Consider the following 20,946-nt stretch of genomic DNA (forward strand, 5'->3'; position numbering starts at 1 on the left):
AAACGTAAACCAGAAAAAACAGAACTAAATGTTTATAAAATAGCACTGAAGTTATGTTCATGTACTACCTAAATATTTCACTGCAATTCTTTAATTTGTAAATCACTTTCACCCGACATGCAAATACTTTATCAGATTCCAGGGTACCAATGAGAAAAATGCTGCATAAATAAAATAGTAAAGGGGGTAAAGGGGACGGCGGTGGATAACAGCAAACGCAGCAGTTAAATTAACAAATTGCATGCATATTTTAATAAAATAAATATTTTAATAAGATTAAACTATAATGCAGCCAAATGTCAAAGCCGCGCGCTGCACATTCCCCAGCGGATAACAGAGAAAGAAATTTGAATAAAAAACTGATTGCTCTGTTTTATAATTTTTTGTATGCCGTTGTTTAATTTATGCGGTTTTCAATTACCCTTTTGATATGAATTAATGACCGCATGCAATGCATAATCCTGGGGCAGCACATCGCACACACTTTCCACACCAGTTTCCACCTCGCGCGGCTCACATAATTTAATTAAACATTTTGTGGCAGGTGTGTGGGTGGTGGCGATGGGTGGGTGGGTATACGATAGGTGGGCTATCATGTTGCACTTGTCTCCATCGGGCCAATCCGATCCCCCCTTCCATTTGCCTTTCTTTCGCCAATAGCTCCGTGTTACATGCTGCTGCTGCACCGCATTCCTGCAACAACTGCAGCGGCAACAACTGCGCCAAGAGGCAACAACATTCTTTTGTTGCTCGCTGGGGCAGCAAAATTTCATGCCTGTGTAAACTATTTGTCGACAATTTTGTCTGCTACAAAAGTCCGCATGCCACAAGACCAAACCGTAGACTGTAGACCAAAGACCGTAGACCAAGGCCTCAAAGACGAGGCTTTAACTTGGGAGGAGAATCGAGTGGGGTGAGTGGGGCAAGTGGGGTGGAGTGGAGTGGAGCGGCCAAAGCGTTGAAGCGCGCGCCGCCGGCACGAACACGCTCAGCCTTTTGGCCCGGCCAATTGCCGCTCTAATGACTCCGCTCCCGAGTGCCGACTGCCTGCCAAACTCCCTGCCAATCAATTGCAACTTTCGAGGCGAATGCAAAGTACATAAACAATGATGGAAATCAATGGGCAGACACAGGAAAAAATATTTCAAGAAATGAGAAACAACAAATTGACCAAAACAACATTCAATTATTCTTTTAATGTTTTTTGTATTGCAGAAAATTTTAATGTTCTTATAAACACATCAGCATAAACTATTAATACCAGAACTTGATGAAATCATATTTTTATGAACATGAGTTTTGTATGAACCAAAGATTTATGGAATTTTGTATTAAATTTTTACGATGAATGCAACGTTGTTAAACGAAAATTTAAGTCATTAGAAGATTAATTTCTGCAATTTCATATTGGTATTAAAAAGGTTTTAAATGCCAAAGTTTTGAGGTTTTGCTTGATGTCTTTCCAATTTTCGCTCAATGTAATGCTATCAGTCTGAAGGCAAGGATTCGGAGGTTACCCTCCTTATCGGCAATGAAAAGTTTGGCGCGTTTAAAGTAAGTTTACGTGTAGCACGGCAAAGTGCATTGATAAGGAGTGCACACTGTCCCCCCGCCGTTTTCCCTGCCTTTTGCTGATTAGTCGATCAATGTTCGGTCTGAACGGAATCAAGCTTTTAAATATGCAAAAAGGAGAGGTGGAAAAAGTGGAGAAAAAAATGTATACACTCAGCGGCATTAAGAGCTCTTAAGAGCAGCGACTTCGAACCAGTTTTCGGACCCTTTTCCCGCCCTTTTGCCCCTTTCCCCGCTCCTTTGCCAACGCCATTATGGCTCATTATCGCCCCGAGCAACACAACATCTTACATTATGCTGATGAGTTTTTTGGCCATTCTAATAGGAAAAGGCCTCGGCTAATTTATAAATATCTAGAGGAAAAAACAAAAAACCAAAACAGAAGAGCAAAAACAAAAAACAAAATAAAAAAGGCAAGGGGAAAAGCACCACCGCCTCTTTGGTGGTTTGTTCCAGTGGCGTACCTAGGGTTACTGGCGCCCGGGGCAAAGCGAAAAATTTGCGCCCCCCCTACCCCTCTGTCCAATGAACGTGACAGATTATTGTTTTTCAAATTAATAACATTTAAAATATTTTGAGATTTTGAAGGTTTATTAAGAAAAAGGTTTTAAAATTTAAAAAAAGAATTTTTTTAATTTTTTTTAAATATTTTTTAAGTTTTATTTTCTAAAGACCAATATGTTCAGAATATTGTGTAAAAATTTTTAGTCAGAGTCAAACTAACGGAGTTACAGCGTTTTAAACGACCGAATTTGGACGTATTTTAACGTATAAAAATACTTTGAATCGTTTTTCCCGAAAACGTTATTTTGAAAGTCGGTGAACATTAGAACTCAAAATCTATCGAACCGATCTTTTTCAATTTTTTAACACAAAGGCTCCACATAAATATACAGGTAATCAGGAAAAGTTTTATTTAATTTTTAATTTTTTACTATTTTAAAAAAATAAATTAACAGCGATTTTTAAAGCTAAAATCGCACTTTTCATTTTCACGTGCTCCCAAAAATAGACAAAAAATAAATTTTAAAAAAACTCTTCCTGATTACCTCGGGAAATTCATTATCTTTACAACGCATATCACATATTATTTTTAAGATGATCCGTTAACGCCCTATGATGTTCACCGCAAAACAACTTTTTCTTTGGGCGCTTCGGAAGATTAACCGCCACAGGCTTATTTCTAAATATTTTTTAATAATTTTTTTTTTTAATACTCTTCAAAAGTTGAACAATTAAATGTAATTAAGCTCAAAAAATCGTCTTTTTGACTTCCAAGTGCTATAATCATATAGATAGATAAAAAAAAATATATATAAATAATGGAAAAAAATTATAACGTCGTTGTTTTTAATCCCACGAGCAAAATAATGATTTTTTTTAATAACCCTTGAATTGAGAAAAAAATCATTAAAATCTGACAACGTTGTTATATAGCTGCCATAGGAAAGATCAAAAAATCTAAGTAGAAATTATGGAAACTAAATTATAACATCGTCGTTTTTCTTGAAATACGAATTAAACAATAGTCGAAAATTTGGAAAATTTATAGAAACATCGTCATAGCTTCGATGATGTTTAGCCTTTATGCATTTTTATCGGCATATTTGATGACTGCAAGGGTATATAAGCTTCGGCTTGCCGAAGCTAGCTTCCTTCTTGTTATAATTATTTTGTAAGATGAACATGATTTTTCGAAACATACAGTGTAATTCAAATACGATTTTGCGCCCCTTAGATTTGGCGCCCGGGGCACTTGCCCCTTTCGCCCCCCCTAGATCCGCCACTGGTTTGTTCATTAAACGACTGCCACGCCCACCAATGGCTGTTCATTAATTGTTGACAATGATTACCTGGCCGGCAGAAGAAGACGAAAAACGAAACGAATCGAAATGAAATGAAACTAAGGCAAAAAGCGAAGTCTCGAGGCGAATGCAATTTCAATTTTCAACGACAGGTGATAAATAAATCGAAACGCAACGAATTGAAAGCAGCAGCGGTGGCATCGGCAATCGATTCGTTGCGTTGCGAATGAAATTGCGCCATATTTGGGCGTTATTTGTGGCCCGACTTTCCGACTCTCCGATACTCCGACTCTCCATCCCCGACTTCAGCTACAGCTACAGCTCCAGGTGGAAAAGGGAGGAGGCCGGTGCCCCAGGACAGAGGCAGTAAACCAGCCCAAAACGGGGACTCCAGAAGACTCCTCCTGGAGCCCGGACTTGAAACTCAAAGTCCAACTGGGGACTGAGACTGCGAATGAGACTGAGACTGAGGCGTTGGCAATGAGCGTCGAAGGCATTTAATTGCCACCGCGGCATTTTGACGTATACGCATCAGGGAGACAAGGAGAAGGGCTACACTAGCAAAAAAATGTGTGCATTTTTGGGATACATTTTAAGATTAAATAACTTTAAGATTGAAAAAGATTCTACTACTTAAATAATAATTAAGGGTTAATGAATCCTATCTTAGATTTCTTCTTTTTCCTTTTACAAAAATTGTAAATTTTTTTTCACTGCACCCATTTAGAAAGAGATGGCTAGACGGGAAAGACAAAGACAGAGGCAGAAGAAGACTTTTTCGAAAAGGTGTTTTGTCGCCAGTCCGCCAATGCTACCTCCAATTGAGTGCGAATTGGCATTTCATTTGGCGCATTTGGCATTTTCGGGGCGCGTTGATCATTTAGCCGTGTTTAGTGTCCGTCGTTGTTGCGCTTTTTAATTTCGTTTTGTGATCAGCACAACAACACCAACAACAACAACAAAGCAACAACAATGAACGAACCCGGGCCACAACAACAAAATGATTTAAGATGTTCGACTGTCAGTGGTGACAACATTGACAGTAAAATTATTTCTACGCGCTGCAGAAGGTTAATTATCGTTGATTTATTTACAACAATAAAACAAAAGCTCCAGCTGGGCCATAAAAATAAAATTAAAATTAAACTTACAAGCCTTCGCGACCACAAACGGAAATAGGGAAGAAGTCGTTGGCGATATCGGGCTTTCAAGGATTAACTTGTTTTGGCTAACGAAAAAATTGCGAACTGACTGCAAATGCTTATGGCCTTAAAATATCCATAAAATGTCAGAATGAAATCACTTGAAAAAAACTGGAAAAAATTAAATAATTTATTGAAATAAAATTTTTTTTTTTTTTTTTTTTTTTTTCTTTATTTATTTATTTAGTGCAGAATCTGTACAGCAAATTAAAGTACTTAACAACACAGGTGTCACCAATGAGAAAAGTAAACCAAACCTCAGCATTAAGAAGAGGATTATATATAGTATTTTCTTATTGATTCCTTATCGTCTTGGCAAAGCCTTGCCTTTTGAGACGCCTCAAAGGTCTCGCTGGGAGTAGATTCCTAGCCAGTAAGCTGCGGTGTCTTTCTAATCTATCTCGGTATCGGCTTGTGTGTCTCCCAATCTGTTCTTCCACAGTGTGTAGATTTAGGTCTCTGTGAAGTGTCGTGCCACGCACATACCAGGGACAGTCAGTAATGGTACGTAGAAACCGATTCTGCAACACTTGTAACCTTTTGTAGTTCGATTTGGCTGCGATCCCCCAAATTTGAATACCATAAAGCCAGATTGGCAGGATACAGAATGCATATACTGCCCTCTTGCATCTCAGCGGCAAAGTGCTCCTTCTGTGTGTAAGCCAACGCAGTTGCTGAATCCTTTGGTTACATTTTTTGACTGTTGCTTTCAGATGTGGTCCGAACGTAAGGCGCTTATCCAGTGTGATACCAAGATATTTTGCTTGCGACGGCTGTTCCAAACTGACTCCCTCTAGCTGGATTTCAGGGGTGTTAGATACAAGTCTCTTCAGTGTAAAGCAGGGGTTCGTAGTTTTTTGCGGATTGATTCTCATATTCCAACGTTTACACCAAGCAGAAAGATCCTTAAGGTATTCTTGTATTCCATTTGCTGCTTCCCTCCGACATCTGGAATTGTAGATGACTGCAATGTCATCTGCATATGTAGCAATCAAAGCTTTGGAAGGATCTATCATGTGATGTCTGTTTGGGCTTGGTATATCCACTGTATATAAAGAGTAAAGCAGCGGCCCAAGCACACTGCCCTGAGGTACTCCTGCTCTCATTCTATAGTTATCAGAGTATCTGTCCCTAACTCTGACCTTGAACTCCCGTTCTTCTAGGTAGGATCTCAGAAGACCATAGTAGGGGGCAGGTAGGAGGTTTTTGATTTTAAGCAAAAGTCCAACATGCCACACCTTATCGAAGGCTTGCTGCATATCAATGAAAACTGCGTTGGAATACTCTTTGTCATCAAAGGCCTGCAAAATATGTTTCACCAATCTATGCACTTGTTCCACAGTGCCGTGTCCTCTTCGAAAACCAAATTGGTGGTCTGGCAAGATATTGTCTCGATTCATGATAACTGCTATTCGATTGGCAATGAGTCTCTCCCACAACTTGGACAGGGACGATAAGAGGCTTATCGGACGGTAAGACTCAGGATCAGCCTCTGGCTTACCTGGCTTGTGGATCATCTGAATTGCTGCTAATTTCCATTGCTTTGGGAACACTTGAGTCCTAATAATAGCATTAAATATTAAAGCTATAAATAGAATCGCTTTTATGGGCAAGGCCTTCAACGTTACGTTGCAAATTCTATCAATTCCTGGAGCCTTATTTTTCGGTAAGGACTGGATAACTTCAGATATTTCTTCAACCCTTATAGGCTTTATTGGCAACGACATCTGCAGAGGCGTCTCCAGAGTTTGATGGGTCTCGCTAACCTGAACTGTCGATGCAAAGCTATACGGAGTGAAGCGTTCTTCTAGATGTAGACCGAAAGCATTGGCCTGCTCCACTTCATTTTTTGCGAGCTCACCACTGGGACACCGAACAGGAACCTGTCTAAGGGGCTGGCGCTTAAGCGATTTTGTACATTTCCACAGTGAATAATTTGCATCCACCGTGTAGTCCATGGAAGACAATTTATGCTCAAAAAAATCGCTTCGAAGTCTACTTAAAAGGGTTCGAAGTTGCATTGCAGCTCTGTACCACAAAATACGGTCTTCAGGATCTTGAGAACGAATTGCTCTTCTTCGAAGGCGCCTTTTTGTTACAATTAGCGCCTTGGCTTCCCTTGTGAGAACAACACCATAATTGATAGGACGATAATCCGGTTCCAAAGGCGTCGAAGCAGAAGCAGCCATATAAATATTATTAGTTAGAGTGTCAACTGCATTCTCAATGTCTTGTCGTGAGTCCAGAGCAGAATTTAGTTGAAAGGAGTTATCAAGAATTTGTTTGAAAGAAGTGAGATCAGTCCGACTTGTTATTAACCGAGGGCTTCGGGTGATATTGGAACCATTTGTTAGTAGATTAACAATAAGGGCAATGTGATCAGACTCCAAGTCCCAGTTTTGGCAGATATTGATTTGAGAATCCATAATTCCGTGGTATAAAGCAAAATCGATGCAAGTAGCAGTGTGGCTAGGAACATATGGGTATCTCGTTGGTGAACCAGTGGCAAGTATTTTGGACCCTCTGGCTGAAATCGATTCAACCAGCTCACGGCCTCTGGGTGAATTGTAGGTGTCACCCCACATCCAATGTCTAGCATTCCAGTCACCACCAACTATGTACCTCTGACCACAAGAAGAGAGTATATCAGTGAAATGTCTTTCTACAATTCTTTGGCCTGGAGGACAGTATATTGCGCTTACATCCACGAGTCCTAAGCCGGTCGCAACTTTAATGGAAGACAATTGAATGCTTTTCGTTTCTATAATACGTTGTGGGAAATGACTGAGAGAGCTTCTTACCAATACCGCCGCCCCACCCATTCCTTGATTATGTCGTGAAGGTTTATATGCTGGATAGAAGGAATATCCGAAAATTTTGACAACTTCACCTCGATTGAGCCTAATTTCACTTAAAAGTATAATATCAATGTTGTTGTTGTGCGCAAAGAATTCCACTTCTCTGGCTTTACCTGAAATGCCATTGACATTCCAGATAAGGATTTTGAGTGTATTCATTTTGAGGCTGAAACGTTGTTGTGAAGCACTGATTTGCCCCCAGTCCACTGCTTAATAGAATTGGCCATTTCGAAAACCATATTTTCAAGTCTTTCAAGTCGAAGGCTGTTCTGTTTGTTTTGCTTTTGTTGTTCCTGCTGCTGTTGTTGTAACCACAAAAAGAATTGCTGCTGCTGCTGTTGCTGAAGTTGTTGTTGCCATTTCATAAATTGCTGTTGCTGTTGCTCCAATATAGACTGAACGTCAAGCACATATTGTTGTTGTTGAGTATTCTTCGAATTTTGTACTTGCGGCTGCGCTTGGAGATCATGTAGACGGCGCTGGGCATGACCAATTCCATTTCTTACAATAGAGGCATAAGATAAGCCTATATTATTGCTGGCAGAAAAAAAAAAAATAAAATGCGTGCAAATAAAATGCGACAAAAAAGATAAAACACGCAAAAATTAAGAGAGAAAAAATTCGCCATGACAGCCATAAATAATTAACAATACAAAAAGAGATGAAGCAGCAGAAGAGGATTCTGCGTTAATTTGCATTTTTGTTTTATGATAACAAAAGCGAAAAAATAAGCGAAAAAGTTCAACAATTTCAGCGGGAACAAACATGGCAAACCGCAGGCAAAATTAAAACACGAGCACAATGTAAAAATATTAAATTAACATTAACAGGGAAATGAAAGCGGTTAGCGTGGGTGAAATTGCTACGTGTATGTGTGTGTGTGTGTGTGTGTGCTTGTCAAAGTGAATTTAAAATAATTATTGTACATTATGCGCCGCAATGCGTATTAAATTAAATGCTGCACAATAATAAAATTAATCAAGCACCAAAGCAAAAAAATGTGTAAGCGTGTAGAATATAACGAGACAGGAAAGCCAAATATTGCATAAAGGTAGCAAACAATGGCCAAACAAAAAGCGAACAAAAACTATATCGCTCAATGGCAGCCAACAATAAAATCCGTGTAATTAAGCGTTTTAATGCTTCATTTATGGAAAAAGGGGCGGGGGGTTCGGGAAAACATGAACATGGAAAAATCTGCATTTTTAATGGCTAAAATACAAATTTTATACCTTTTTGGTGTTTACTGATTTGGTTTACATTATACGGCAAACGAAATGATGTAATGGTTCTTGGTTAGATCATAAACTTAAAAGGCATTCCGAACCTATTTGAAATTATAAATGAAGTACATAGTTTTAAGTCCAGTGCATTTGCACATATAACATAAAAAATATGCAACAAAACACCAGAGCTTGGTGGTCAATCACAAATTACAATTTATTGCTAATTAGTGTAATGCATGCGGACAGCTGTAATTGAAATTAATTCGATCCCCGTTCTCTTCTCGTTGCAGATGGTAAGTTCTTATCATCACTCAATCCTTCAGAACTAACATATGATGGTAAGTCACATTCCGCATTAAGTCATTTAACACATCTATATAGAGTGTAGAGTAGATCGATATTCCGTAGGCTTAAGACCAAGTGGATTCTGGCCGAAACACGTGCTGCCTTTCGGTTCGCACATCAATCAAAGCTGGCCGATGGATGGCCAAGGGCATCATCGGTTTGGATGGGTTTCGGTTTGACTTGGCTTGGATCGGTTGGGCTCCCCTTTGATGTCTGTCACTACCACTAATCCTGTTCGCGATCACGTCCCTGTACGCCCGATCCACGCCCACTTTGCTCACGGCTGCGGCTTCCTGTTTTGCGGCGATCGGCGGATCCGATCCGAACCGATTCTCAAAATGAGAAATTTCTTTTTAATTTAGACTTAAACAGACTGGCCCGGGACAGCTGATAAAAAATCATTATAAAGTTAAATTTTAATTAAAAACTACAATCGATTAAAGGGCGAGGGCAGGGACGACGGATACTGTCTGCGGCTCATAAATTGAACATCGGCGGTCTCCGAAGCTTTCAACGTGCATCTCGCCACACCCCCTTAAAAAATACAGAAAAAAAAATAATAAAGGGCAGTAGGAAAACCGAACCGACAGATGATGATGATGAACTTGTGCCAATTTTTGCGCGCTGCGAAAATCAGTGGCAGTTTTGATGATGTCCGAGGGCCGATAGTCCCGGCATTACGGCATTATATAAGCGCATTTCGCTTTCATTAATGAACATGAGGCAAAAACGAATGGTCGAGCGCCCGGCACGTGAATTGAAATTTGATTTATGATCGGCGAGCGGCACTCCATGTGGGGCTTTTCTTTCTGTATTCTGTATTCTGCGTTCTCTACTCTGCATTCCTTTTTCCTTGCTTTTTTTTTTTTTTTTGTTATGTTGCCGGCTAAGCAGCCTCCTCTGGGTCGTAAAATCCCCAGCTCAGGATGCAGTTTTCCCCTCTTTATGATGCGTTAAATTGAGGAATGGCGTGCCAGAGCATTTAAATCGTTAAAAGGCAAGTGTAGGGCTGGTCAAAAGTAACTCATGTTCGATTGTTTTCCCTGCACTCAAAGAAACAGGGGTAACGAAGTGGGTTAGATATTGAGTACCATACAATTTCATTGAATAGGAGATAATATTATATTGTTGTAAAAAATAATTCAGCATTCTCTAACAGCAATTGAAACAGGTTTAGTGAACACAGATTTAATAATAGTGGGGGATTTATTATTCGTACCCTGAACTATTATTGTGTATATTTATGAATATTCCTCTAAACTCCATGTTGACCTAGCCAAAACTCCTTTTTGGTTACCAATTCTGTTGCCACCTTTTTCGCTGTGCGACTTCAAGTTCGAGAGACCCACTAATCCACAAAAAGAGCCTTTATTTTAGGCTGGCCAAAAGGAGAGCAGCCGAGCAATATGCCAAAAGTGTAATTTGTATTATTTTCTCGGTCGCCGGTGGGCGGAGGGTAGGGGGCGTGCCACGTAGGCGTGGGCCAGACGACCGTGGGCCATGGCCAAGAACAGGTCAGAGCGGGACAGAGAGAGCGAGAAAGGGAGAGAGGGAGACAGAGACAGCGAGCGTTTAAGCACAACTTTAAATAATCGTCTGTCAGAACTGTCAAACAAGCCGGCGAGCGCTAGAATTAATGGCACACACACCCAGCGATTCTGTGTGTGTGTGGGTGCGAGGGAGAGGGGCAGCGGGAGGGAGGGAGACAGCTGCAATTTGTTTTTGGCCCTGCGCAGGCGCAAAGCGTCCGTTGAACCTGCAAGTCCGTATTTTTCGAGCCTTGTACGTATCTGTGTATGTGGAGCACAAGTTGAATTATTGTTTCTGCACTTTTTCTTTGCACTTTTTTCCCCGCTTTTAGCGCAGTCGCAGCGAGTTAAAAACAATGCCATTGCCATGGCGGTGCTTTATCAAATGCTCCGTCTCTTTCACCTCGCCCACAGCCCTCTCTATCTCTTTCTATCCAGTTGTAGCCCTCTTGCTCTGTGTGTGTGTAAAATTAATGTTGTTGCGCCGCAGCGGGCGAACTTTCAACTGTTGCTCCTGCTGCTGCTGCTGGTGGCTCAAGATGAAAAATTATTGCTTTTAATTTATTGCATAAACAAAGGCTACGCCAGTGGAATAAAAATGTCTGTCTGTGTGTGTTTGCTGTTGCTGCTGCTGCTGCTGCTAGTGTGTGTGTGTGTGTGTGTAACGGTTCTCAAGGTCATGGGCGAAAGAGATGGCAACTGGGGGCTTTCCCCGGCTTCGCTGCCAACTGTCAAAAATGATTTAGTAGTTCAAAGCCGCGTTTTGCGTCTGCTGCAAAAGTGCGAAAAATATATGTGAGGGCAGCGAACGTCCGACAGCAGCTGTCAAATGCAAATACACCAGCAACAGTAAAAGCAGCAACAGCAACAGCAGCAGCAATATCGCAGCACGGCGGCAACAGCAACATCCCCGCAGCAACACTCACACGTTTTGACAACAAATTTTGACAGTTTAGCAAAGGTCACACGGCAGAAAGTAAAAGTTGACGGGCCTAGAGGTGTGTGCGGTCAGAAAAAAGGGGGAAGGTGTAGAGGGTGTATATTTGATAGATTGACATCATTGGGGCTTTCATTCAGTTGTCAGGAGCACAGTTAGCGCAACTCTGCCGCCGATGAAACATTAGTTTTTTATAGTTCATTGAGCCAGCAGCGAACGGCGAGAGAGCGAATCATTGACAGCCAGCCGGCCACAATAAACTGACAAATCAAAATCAAAATCAAAGTCGAAAACAAACCAAATTAGCTAGTCATAAAAGCGTCTGAAGTGAGGGAACAGCCATCGAAATGGCAACTGTTGATAGATCATTTGAAATAAAATACAACGCAGAGACGCGTGATTTATGGCGTTTGATAAATGAGAATTTAATAAATTTTTAGCTTATTTGGATTTTCAGTTTTTAGTGCGGACGGCAATTAAAACGTGTGTGTGTCTAGCAGACAAATGGTGGCGCTCGTTTCGATAGATTAACGGGGTCTTAATGTTGTTTGATGGGGTCTCAGCTTTTGTTTCGCCTGCGACTCAAATTTCTTTATTTTCGATTTTATTTGCTCTGCCATCAATTAGCCAAAAGAGCTTTGATTTAAAGCCTAAACCTTATGGTTAATAAAAAATATTAGCTAGATTGGTTGTCTGAGCAAAACCCTTTTCAACAGGAATGATTAATTAATTAATATTTATTACTATACAGCACATTTAAGAAAAGAATGATATCTCCTCTTCTCTGTGCACTGAAATTGCTTGGGCCATTACTTTCTTCAAATTGAATAGCCAACCGTTTAAGTCACTTTCTTTGATGCTCTGGCTCATCATAATTCCTCGACAGCCACCGAAAGTTCTTTGGCCAGACACAACCCACATAAATCCAGAGGTCCCTCCCAAGTTTGTTGTCCTCGTGAATTATGCATGCAACAAATTGTATAAAAATTTCTGCAACTTTACGTTGTTACGTGCAGAAATTTGGAAATCAAGCGAAGCGAACCCCAGAAATTTGAGGCGCACTTGTCGAGGGTAAATGCGAGAAAAAACCAACCAGAAGGACCGAAGGACTAAAGGACCTGCAGGACCGGCAGGACTGTGGTCCCTGGTCGCTGCTTTTCTGGCTTAGCCCAAGTCAACCCCCAAAGGATATGCTCGAATATTTATTTTTTCCTCTCCGCTCGGCGTTTACAAAGTGATTACTTCTGTTTAAAAATTGATGTCTCGATGTTGGACACGTTTTCAATTTCCAACAAAATGGCGCGTGCTGCAGCCCCCGAAAAAGTTACAGGTGCCCGATCCATTTCCCATCGACATTGAAGAGGAAACTCGACTCAACTGAGTTCAGCTCAAAATTGTCAAAAGAAATTCCTTAAATGACTTTGTCAAGTCGTTAAAAGCGAACACAATTTGGTGTCGCTTTTTTGTCTCGTTTGGCTTTAATCACCGATTGCTGTCATGTCCGAGCTGAATGGCAATTAAATGGTCTACGACTCGTTAAATCATTCATGATTAACTCACTTCAGCTCCCTGTCCTTGAAGATTTAGTGCCGTTGAGAATCGTTAAAGATATGCCTCCACATTCCGGATCGGAATTGAAATCGAAAACTGAAGCCGAAATCGAAACTAAAACTGAAAAGCAGACGGACTGCTGTCGCATAATCGATGAACTTTGATTGGCACTCATAAAACCCGTCAACCGGTTGTGTTTTTCTCAAATATAATATATTATAATAGCCGACAGCCAAAAAGGTAACTTGGCACAAAAGTCTGTTGGCTTCGCTAGGCCCAAATGGCTTTTTAATTTGGTCAACGAAAACGGGTTGGAAAAATGTTCGCCGATGTTTGTTTTTTGTGTCTGCGGGTTTGACATTTAATGGCCTTTTGCCTTTGGGGGAATGTGTGGAATGTTTCATTTGCATATGCAGCCTGCGCCCTGAAATATGCAGTGGTTTTTGTATCGCCAACATAGCTTGAAGGTGTGTTCAGTTGGGAATTTCATACACACAAAAACAGGAGGAATTTATACCTCTAAAATGCCACAACTAAACTTTAAAAGGGAATAGCATTTCATGTGAATTTCTTGGCAATTGAATTATATATTTGATTGCCTAAAAAACTATACATTTTGCAAGATACAATTATTCAGCACATCTGAATTTTTGCTGTGCATTAATTCCTTATTTCATTTATTTTTGCCTCCCCAATTCAAGGGGAAAACTTTGATTAAACTTCTTGCCAATAGCAAGCTGAGTTTCAATACATATATAAATATATATATGGTATGGTATGGCGTGGTATGGTATATGTCTGACCAACTTTCATATAAGGAACATAGATAGCGCGCCACAGAATAATCGAAGGGAGAAGAGAAGTTGGAGCGGCAGAAGGATATCCATTTGCCAAAATAGCAAAACTTGCATAAAAACTTTTGCGCAACAACTTGGACTTTTTCATCAAACAAGAGCAAAAGGAAAAATAAGAGGAAAATGAAACAAACTTTTAATGCAACCACCCACACGCAAGCAAAAGCAAAAACAAAAACAAGTTGAGGATAGACAAACTTGCAGCACGCCTCCTCGTCCTTGTTGCCGCCCATTTGCACAGCTGTCAGTCAGTGGAAAATATTTCCCAAGCCCAGAGCGAAGGAGATGGGTAGAGTTTGGGGTAGAGTTTGCTGGGGCCAGAAAGAGAAAGATAGAGAGAGAGTGAGGGAGTGAGAGGTGGAAAGCTGGGAAAGCAGAGCCAACATGGCGAACAAAAGTTTTGCTCGCTGCGGCAAAAAGCGGAAATGCATTCAAAATCTAATATGGCAGCCATGGTCATGAGCAGCAACAACAACTGGGACTCCCCACCCCCTTAGAGCCACCCACCGCCCTCTCCCTTCCCCCTCCTTTCCTCCCTCCTCCCCTTCCGCTGCAAAGTAGCAGCTAAACAAAAAGGCCAAAGAGTGCCAAAGAAGAAAATGCAATTTTCTGAAAAACCCATTAAATGTTTGCCATCAAAAAAAAAAAAATATATATAGAGGGGGAGGGGCGGAAGGAGTGGGGGGAATAAAAGAACGAAAGCTAGAAGAAGATGGGGCAAGCAGGCGAAATAGGAGATGGAGTGGCACCAACTGCAAATAAAGCAAACGACGAGCGCCAGAAGATGGCGGCGCTTGCCAGTGATAGACTGTCCGACTATGTGTATATAGCTTCTATATCGTACAGTTCCAAGAACTACAGTCCAACTTCTGTGTAATCTATTTAAAGTCAATGTATACCTTTTTCAGTATCAAAATTTTATTACCAGTCATCTTAACATATTAACAAAGTAACACATTTTAAAACCATTTTGAACTTTACTAAGATTTTTTGTATTTTATATCTTCATATTATAGAATTTTCAAGAGTTTCAATCTGAAAAGTACACCTCTTTAGAATCAAATATATTTCCTTAAAACGTATGACAAAATTACCCCTTACTTATCGACTCTTAAATTTAAAGCTTATTATTCCAAAAATAATTTAAAAGCCCATCTTAGAATTTCCATTAGAGAGTCTCGACTGTAAGTCCCCTTCCCCAGCATGACTTGCAATTTATAAATTTTCTTGCCATTTTTTGTGGCTGCTATAAAGCCATTAGCAGCACTTTAAACTGCCTCGAAATGTGCTCGAAACTTAAAGCCGGAATCGCAGGCAGCGCTGGCTTCGAAGGCTCACATGTCAGAGGCACCAAAGGCACAATGTGCTGATAGAGCCATTTACGCCGTCAGCACATAATGATGAAGTGGGTGGGGCCGGGGGCGGAAGGGGGCATACTGAATAGGGAATAGGTGAAGGGGTGGCGGATGGGGGATGGGGGAGTTCAGGATGCTGAAGGAGCAGCTGCAGCGGCTGCGCTTTTCTGACGGATTTCCCCGGCACATAGCAAACACAGAGCACAGAACGGCAACCGTTGCCTTGGGCTTAGACAGACGAATACGTCTATAGATGCAGACGTGGCCAAGAGCCAGCCAGGAGCCAACAGCCAAGGATATCAGCTAGCAGCAGCTGTGCCCCCATTGTGTGTGTGTGTGAGTGTGTATGAGTTTGTGTGGCAAGGATATATGCCTGACGATGAAATTTAATGGGGTGCTTTGATGCGATTGGTTTTCATATAACGCAGGCGCTTAAAATCATCGAATCATTCAAAAGAAAACTGAGCTGACTGCTCCAGCTCTCGCACACACACACACAATCACATGAGAGCAAAGCTTTTCCCAGCACACACACACACTTGTACACTTGTAGAAAACGCAACGCTTGTGTATAAGAATTTTTTCTGCTGACTGGAAATAAAAGAAATGTAGAAAAATACTAGAAAAAAGCGGGAGCAAAAAAGGAAGGAAAAAAAACAAACGAAAAAAAAGGAAAAATATAAAATGTATGTGTGAGTGAGCCTGAGCATTTTCCTTGGCTCCACTCGGGTTTTATATAAAGAACGAAATGACGACGACAGCCTGGGAGGAAAAGTGGAAAGGGGGGAGGGGAGGAAAACGGAGGGAAAGGCAGTCGGAGTTGGTCGGAGTTTTCGCCAATACGCACACAGACAGCTGCCACACAAACGAACACAGCTAGCTTTTGGGATGAAAAAAGCTTTCCTTCATTTTAGTTTCTCCCTTTTTTTATATTTATCCCTTCAGCTCCTATTTCTAGCTTTCCTTTGTCACGGCTAGAAATTTTATATATACGGGCGGTTATATTGAGTCTAGAAGTTGCTACTTTACATGTGAATTGGTTTCAGTGGTCGGGTGCCATATAAAATTTAATTTAGTTGGGCTCCATATTTGGCTTTAAGATACCCATAAGTCCACAAGGTATTCAACAAGTTCGCAGTGCATAAATTGCGGAAAAACAATGCCAAACTGATACATTAACACTTTAAGCCACCGAAAACAGCCCCGGGGAAAATGTCTGGGGAAAATGCAAAACTCCCGAAAACTCGCGGCAACCCCATGACAAATCGCTCTCTTTTCTGCCTGCCAGAATGTGAGCTTGTGTGTGTGTGTGTATGTGTGTGTGTGAGGAAAAACGCAGTCAAGCAGTAAAAACAACACTCACAGACACACTCGTATCGATTATTGTAGCATACTTACAGGCGTCATTCCATTTTATTTATTTTCGGTAGTTTGCTAACCAGACAAAGAAAATAATGAAAGTCATGCCTGGTTTACAGATTCCTTGAGCCACTGTCTTTTTTTATTTAAGCGCGTTCTGCCCGTAATCACAATTTGTTTGTCTGTGCCTACACTTAATGTAGTCGAACTTGAGGCGATCTGGAGCTGAGTCGTCTGGGAAAATCATTTTACAGCTGGCGGGGCAAAGTTTTCCCCAGTTGACAGGCGACTATTTAACACGCGTCATAGCATGAGTTTTATGCGCACTCACACACACACACTCACCAACACACACAGAGTCGGGGGAAAATAAAAGAAAAACCAGTGTCAAGGTTAACGACCAATGAATTTATTTTGCTTGAATAAATTTTACGATAATGAGGAAATTGTCGTTGTCGTTTTGGGTATTTTTAATGGCCGCAATGTTGGCGCTATCTCTTTCTTTATGAGAGTGCTGGTTAAAACGGTGAATAAAATGTATAAAATTTAAAAATTGCCATATTAACCAGTTGATCTTTAAGTTACATTTGTCGGCGATGTGGCATTCCCTTTCGGCTTATCAGAAATGCCGCAAACGTTTTTCAATTTCCGGCCGGCATAGTTTAACCACTCAACGGTGGTGGCTTTCCAAGCGAAGGACCTCGTCCTGAGTTCTGGACTTGCGACTCTGAGCTCAGGACTCTGCCGAGTCGAGCCAACTCCATTTTACGTAACATTAATTCTGTGATTTATTAGGGTCACGTGACCGTCAAACGGACGACTGAAATTGCACGAGTCACGAGTCGGCCAGACGACCACAAATACCCATTGGAAACACGGTGAAAAAAGCCTAACAATATAGTTATTGTCTCTAGAAATTACTTAGGATATGTTCTAAGCAACTAACCAATTATCGTACTTCAGTTATCTTTGAGCAAATCACTTTATTTGTGAATAAATTAAAAGACTCTTTTGTATGAAAACATATTTGTTCGTTACTTTAAAAGTATATAAAACTCCTTCGACTTTTTTCTCTCTGCACATATATAATAATATCCTTGCCCACATGTAGAGCTCATCAAAGTCTTTCAATTCAAATCAGTCGTGCAAAAATTGCCTTCGAAATCCGCAACAAAATTCTTTGTTCGCCCCGTGGAAATTGCGGGCAGGTAAACAAGTTTCTCCACCTTCGGCTGTTGCCTGGTTAGGTGTCATAAAGTGCATTCACATGAATGCGATAAAGTTTATTGTCAGGCAGCCTTGGTGGTTTCCAAGGGGAGTCCACAGATTGCGGGGCCAGATGCTCAAAGGAACAACAAGAAAAATTAATACCAAAACATTTGCTGGTCCGTATGTCTGGGTCTTGGGTCGTTGTCCGTCCCTCCGTCGCTCCGTCCCTCTGTCCGTCCGTCCGTTCGTTTGTCCGTCCGTCCGACTGTCTGTCCGGGAGATCGCACACGCCTACGCAAACATGTCGCAACTGTCATTTCAGCTTAAGTTGGTCCATTGTACGTTTATATTAGTCGCGGGCCAGATACAAAAAAAGTATACGAAATACGAAAAAAAGGCCAATGAGAAGAGCTTGTGTGGGCTGGCCGAGGGGAAGGGGCGGGAACAAGAGTTACGAGCGGACCGATCCAGACTTTCAAATTCGCTTCAAGTGTAAAGCGATATGCGGCCCAAAGGATGTCGCCAAAACCGATGACACAGGCCCAAAGGAACGGAGTTCCGTAGCTTAAGTTACAAGTCATGTTCGAGGTGTGGCCCTTGATTTTTATTGAAAAACGAGCGAAGCGCTTTAAGGCCTTGCTTTTCAGGCCCAAACTAAAACCACTTAGTGTGCTTTAATGCATTAGAACTGGCTCCATTCACATGTATATATATATGGGCTACCCCCTTTTGGCAGCCATTATTTTCATAACTATGCGCGAAAAGCTTTTTCATTTAAATTAAAACAAAAGCAAACAACAAAATTCCTCGACGAAAAAAATGTCGGGGGAAAAAAAGAAGTGGAAAATGCTGTGAAAACGGCAGCGGAAAATGCCAGCCAAACTGCAAAAACAGTGCAACAAAATAGATAACTGCTCTGTTTTTTTTTTGCTCTGTGCTCGTAAAGCAGCTGCAGCAGCGCCACCTTCCGGCCATCATGGCGAACTAAAAGAAAAAAATAAAACACAAAAATTCGTTCGGTGCATGTGAATAATTACACAAAAAGCCAAGAAAAAAAACGGGGGGAAAAACCAAATGAAAGATGGCAGAGATGAAATGCCAATGCAATTTGGGTTAACAATATTTCGTTTGTTTTTTTTTCATCGGCTATCTGAGTTTATTTCGGAAATAAGATTAACAGAAAATGAGGGAAATCAAGTAAAGACCTATTAAAGATAAGTTTTCTATCACTATGCCAGCTAAATCTTATCAATTGTTGGCTAATCTTTTCTGGATTAGACTTAAGTGAGTCTGCAAAATTCATTCACAAGAGAAGGGTTCTTTCAGTTATTTTTGAGTAATAATTCTTCTTGTTATGAAATTGAAGTTTTTATCAATTTGATTAGAAGGAATTTTTTAAGTTACAATTTCTATCAATTTCGAAAAGTCACAGCTGCCGCCGCTTGCCTTAAAACGAAAAACTTAGCGTCTGAATTTTTAAAAAACGCCGACGGCAATGCAAATTATTCAGGTTGTTGAGAGGAAGACTGAGACGGCTAGAATACCTGTTTTCCTAACTCGTTTTCCATTTTTCAGGGCCACCCCGAAGGGTTTCCCATAACCTATGCAAATTTCATATTCCGCCATAATTTTCTACCATTATTATTTTATGAAAAAAACTGGCTCACCTGCCTCAAGAATTGGCCAAATGAATCCATCAGACAGACCTTTAATAAGAGGGACACGCCCCTCCAACCAGCCGGCATTTGGCCGCCCACACGATTCGCCCCCTCGTTTTTCCACCCATTTTTGCAACTTTTTCCCCTTCGTTCATTTGGCGCGTTCAACCAATTGGAAAATTTACACGTGCAAAATGTTGAAAAATTGTTGCGGTTTATGTATTTTATTTTAAAATACTTTTTTCACTGCCGTTGTCGCTGCAGTCGCCTGAAATTGTTGGGCATAAAAATTGAGAAAAGCCAGCGTAAATTTCCACACGGCAACAATTTCACTTTAAAGCTTCAAGTGACACCATATACAAATGTACAGATACGTATATATTTTTTTATGTTATTTAAATGTGTTCACATTGTTGTTGGTGTTGTGGCTTTTTGTAATATTTTTAATTTCGCCCAGGCAGCGACATAAATCATTTTGTCGCGCATTGCAAAAATTCCAAAAGAGCAAAGCGAAAAAATTACAAAAATTTTTAAATTAGCTCGCATGGGAAATGCTTGTGTGTGGGGTGTTGGCAAAGTGGGTGGCGGGGGGTCTGAGCGGAATTAAATTTTCATATGAAAAACTCAGAGATAACAAACACAACAACAACAACAACAGCGCCGAAAGGAAGGGGAACAAAGCCAAATAGTAGAAAATTGGAAAGATGAAGTTGCCTGAGATAGCAGGACAAAGGGAGGTGGTGGGGGGCGGCGAAAGGGGGGCTGCTGACGAAAAAAGCAATTTTCAATTTTTCTACACAAAAATGCCAAACATTCGGGGGGAGCTGAGAAAAGGAGAGGTCGGGCGAAGAAAAAGGGGGCCGAAGGGAGCTTGTGCTAAAAACTTTGACGACAGCCAAGCAGGGTGGAAGGGGCGAGGGGGCGGTGCGGCCGAAGGGGGCGGGGCAGCGTTGGCGTTTGCGCCTTGCAGTCGCTGGCAAGTGATAAATCATTTCAACTGTCACTTTCGAAACACAATTTTATCTAAACACAGACACACACACATAGACCCCCACACAAACAGCAAGCGACAGACACAAATGCACAGCGAAGAAATTCTAAAGAAGTTCTTTTTAATGGTAACTGTTATAAACTATCATAACATTTAGTAATTAAAAAAAAGATTTCTTTGATTCTTCATTTCTTATTTATAGTTTACAAAGCGCCATTCAATGATTTCAATATTTATAAATATCCTGATACTCTTGATCTTGCCTACTTTCTCTCACTGCACTGAACGGAATTGAAGAGACTTTGGCATTGGGGTGAAGTGAACTCTATGGAAAATGGAAAATTCGTTTCGTTGCGTCTGTTGTTTTTCTTTTTTCGGCTTTTGCCGGGCGGTCGGGGAAATACTTTTGGAGGAAAGTGGGTGGGGGATAATGGGTGTTAGTTATAATGTGTGCCAGTGTGTGTGAGGAGTGCACGGGTGATAAGGCAAATGCAT

At 41.0% G+C, this 20,946-nt stretch overlaps 1 protein-coding gene across 3 annotated transcripts in view; it reads left to right on the forward strand.

Moving 5' to 3' along the window:
- The window catches only part of LOC108087072 (homeobox protein homothorax), a 112,624-nt gene that overhangs the window by 64,549 nt on the left and 27,129 nt on the right, over nt 1-20,946 (forward strand). For 2 of the 3 annotated variants that reach the window (XM_043209136.1, XM_043209137.1), the window contains exon 8: nt 8,954-9,001. In XM_043209136.1, coding sequence (XP_043065071.1) covers nt 8,954-9,001 — 48 coding nt within the window. The remainder of the gene's footprint in view (nt 1-8,953; nt 9,002-20,946) is intronic. The other variant, XM_043209138.1, reaches the window with a different exon arrangement.

The sequence above is a fragment of the Drosophila ficusphila genome, unplaced genomic scaffold (assembly GCF_018152265.1).
Source record: "Drosophila ficusphila isolate 14025-0441.05 unplaced genomic scaffold, ASM1815226v1 contig_791, whole genome shotgun sequence".
Classification (NCBI taxonomy): domain Eukaryota; kingdom Metazoa; phylum Arthropoda; class Insecta; order Diptera; family Drosophilidae; genus Drosophila; species Drosophila ficusphila.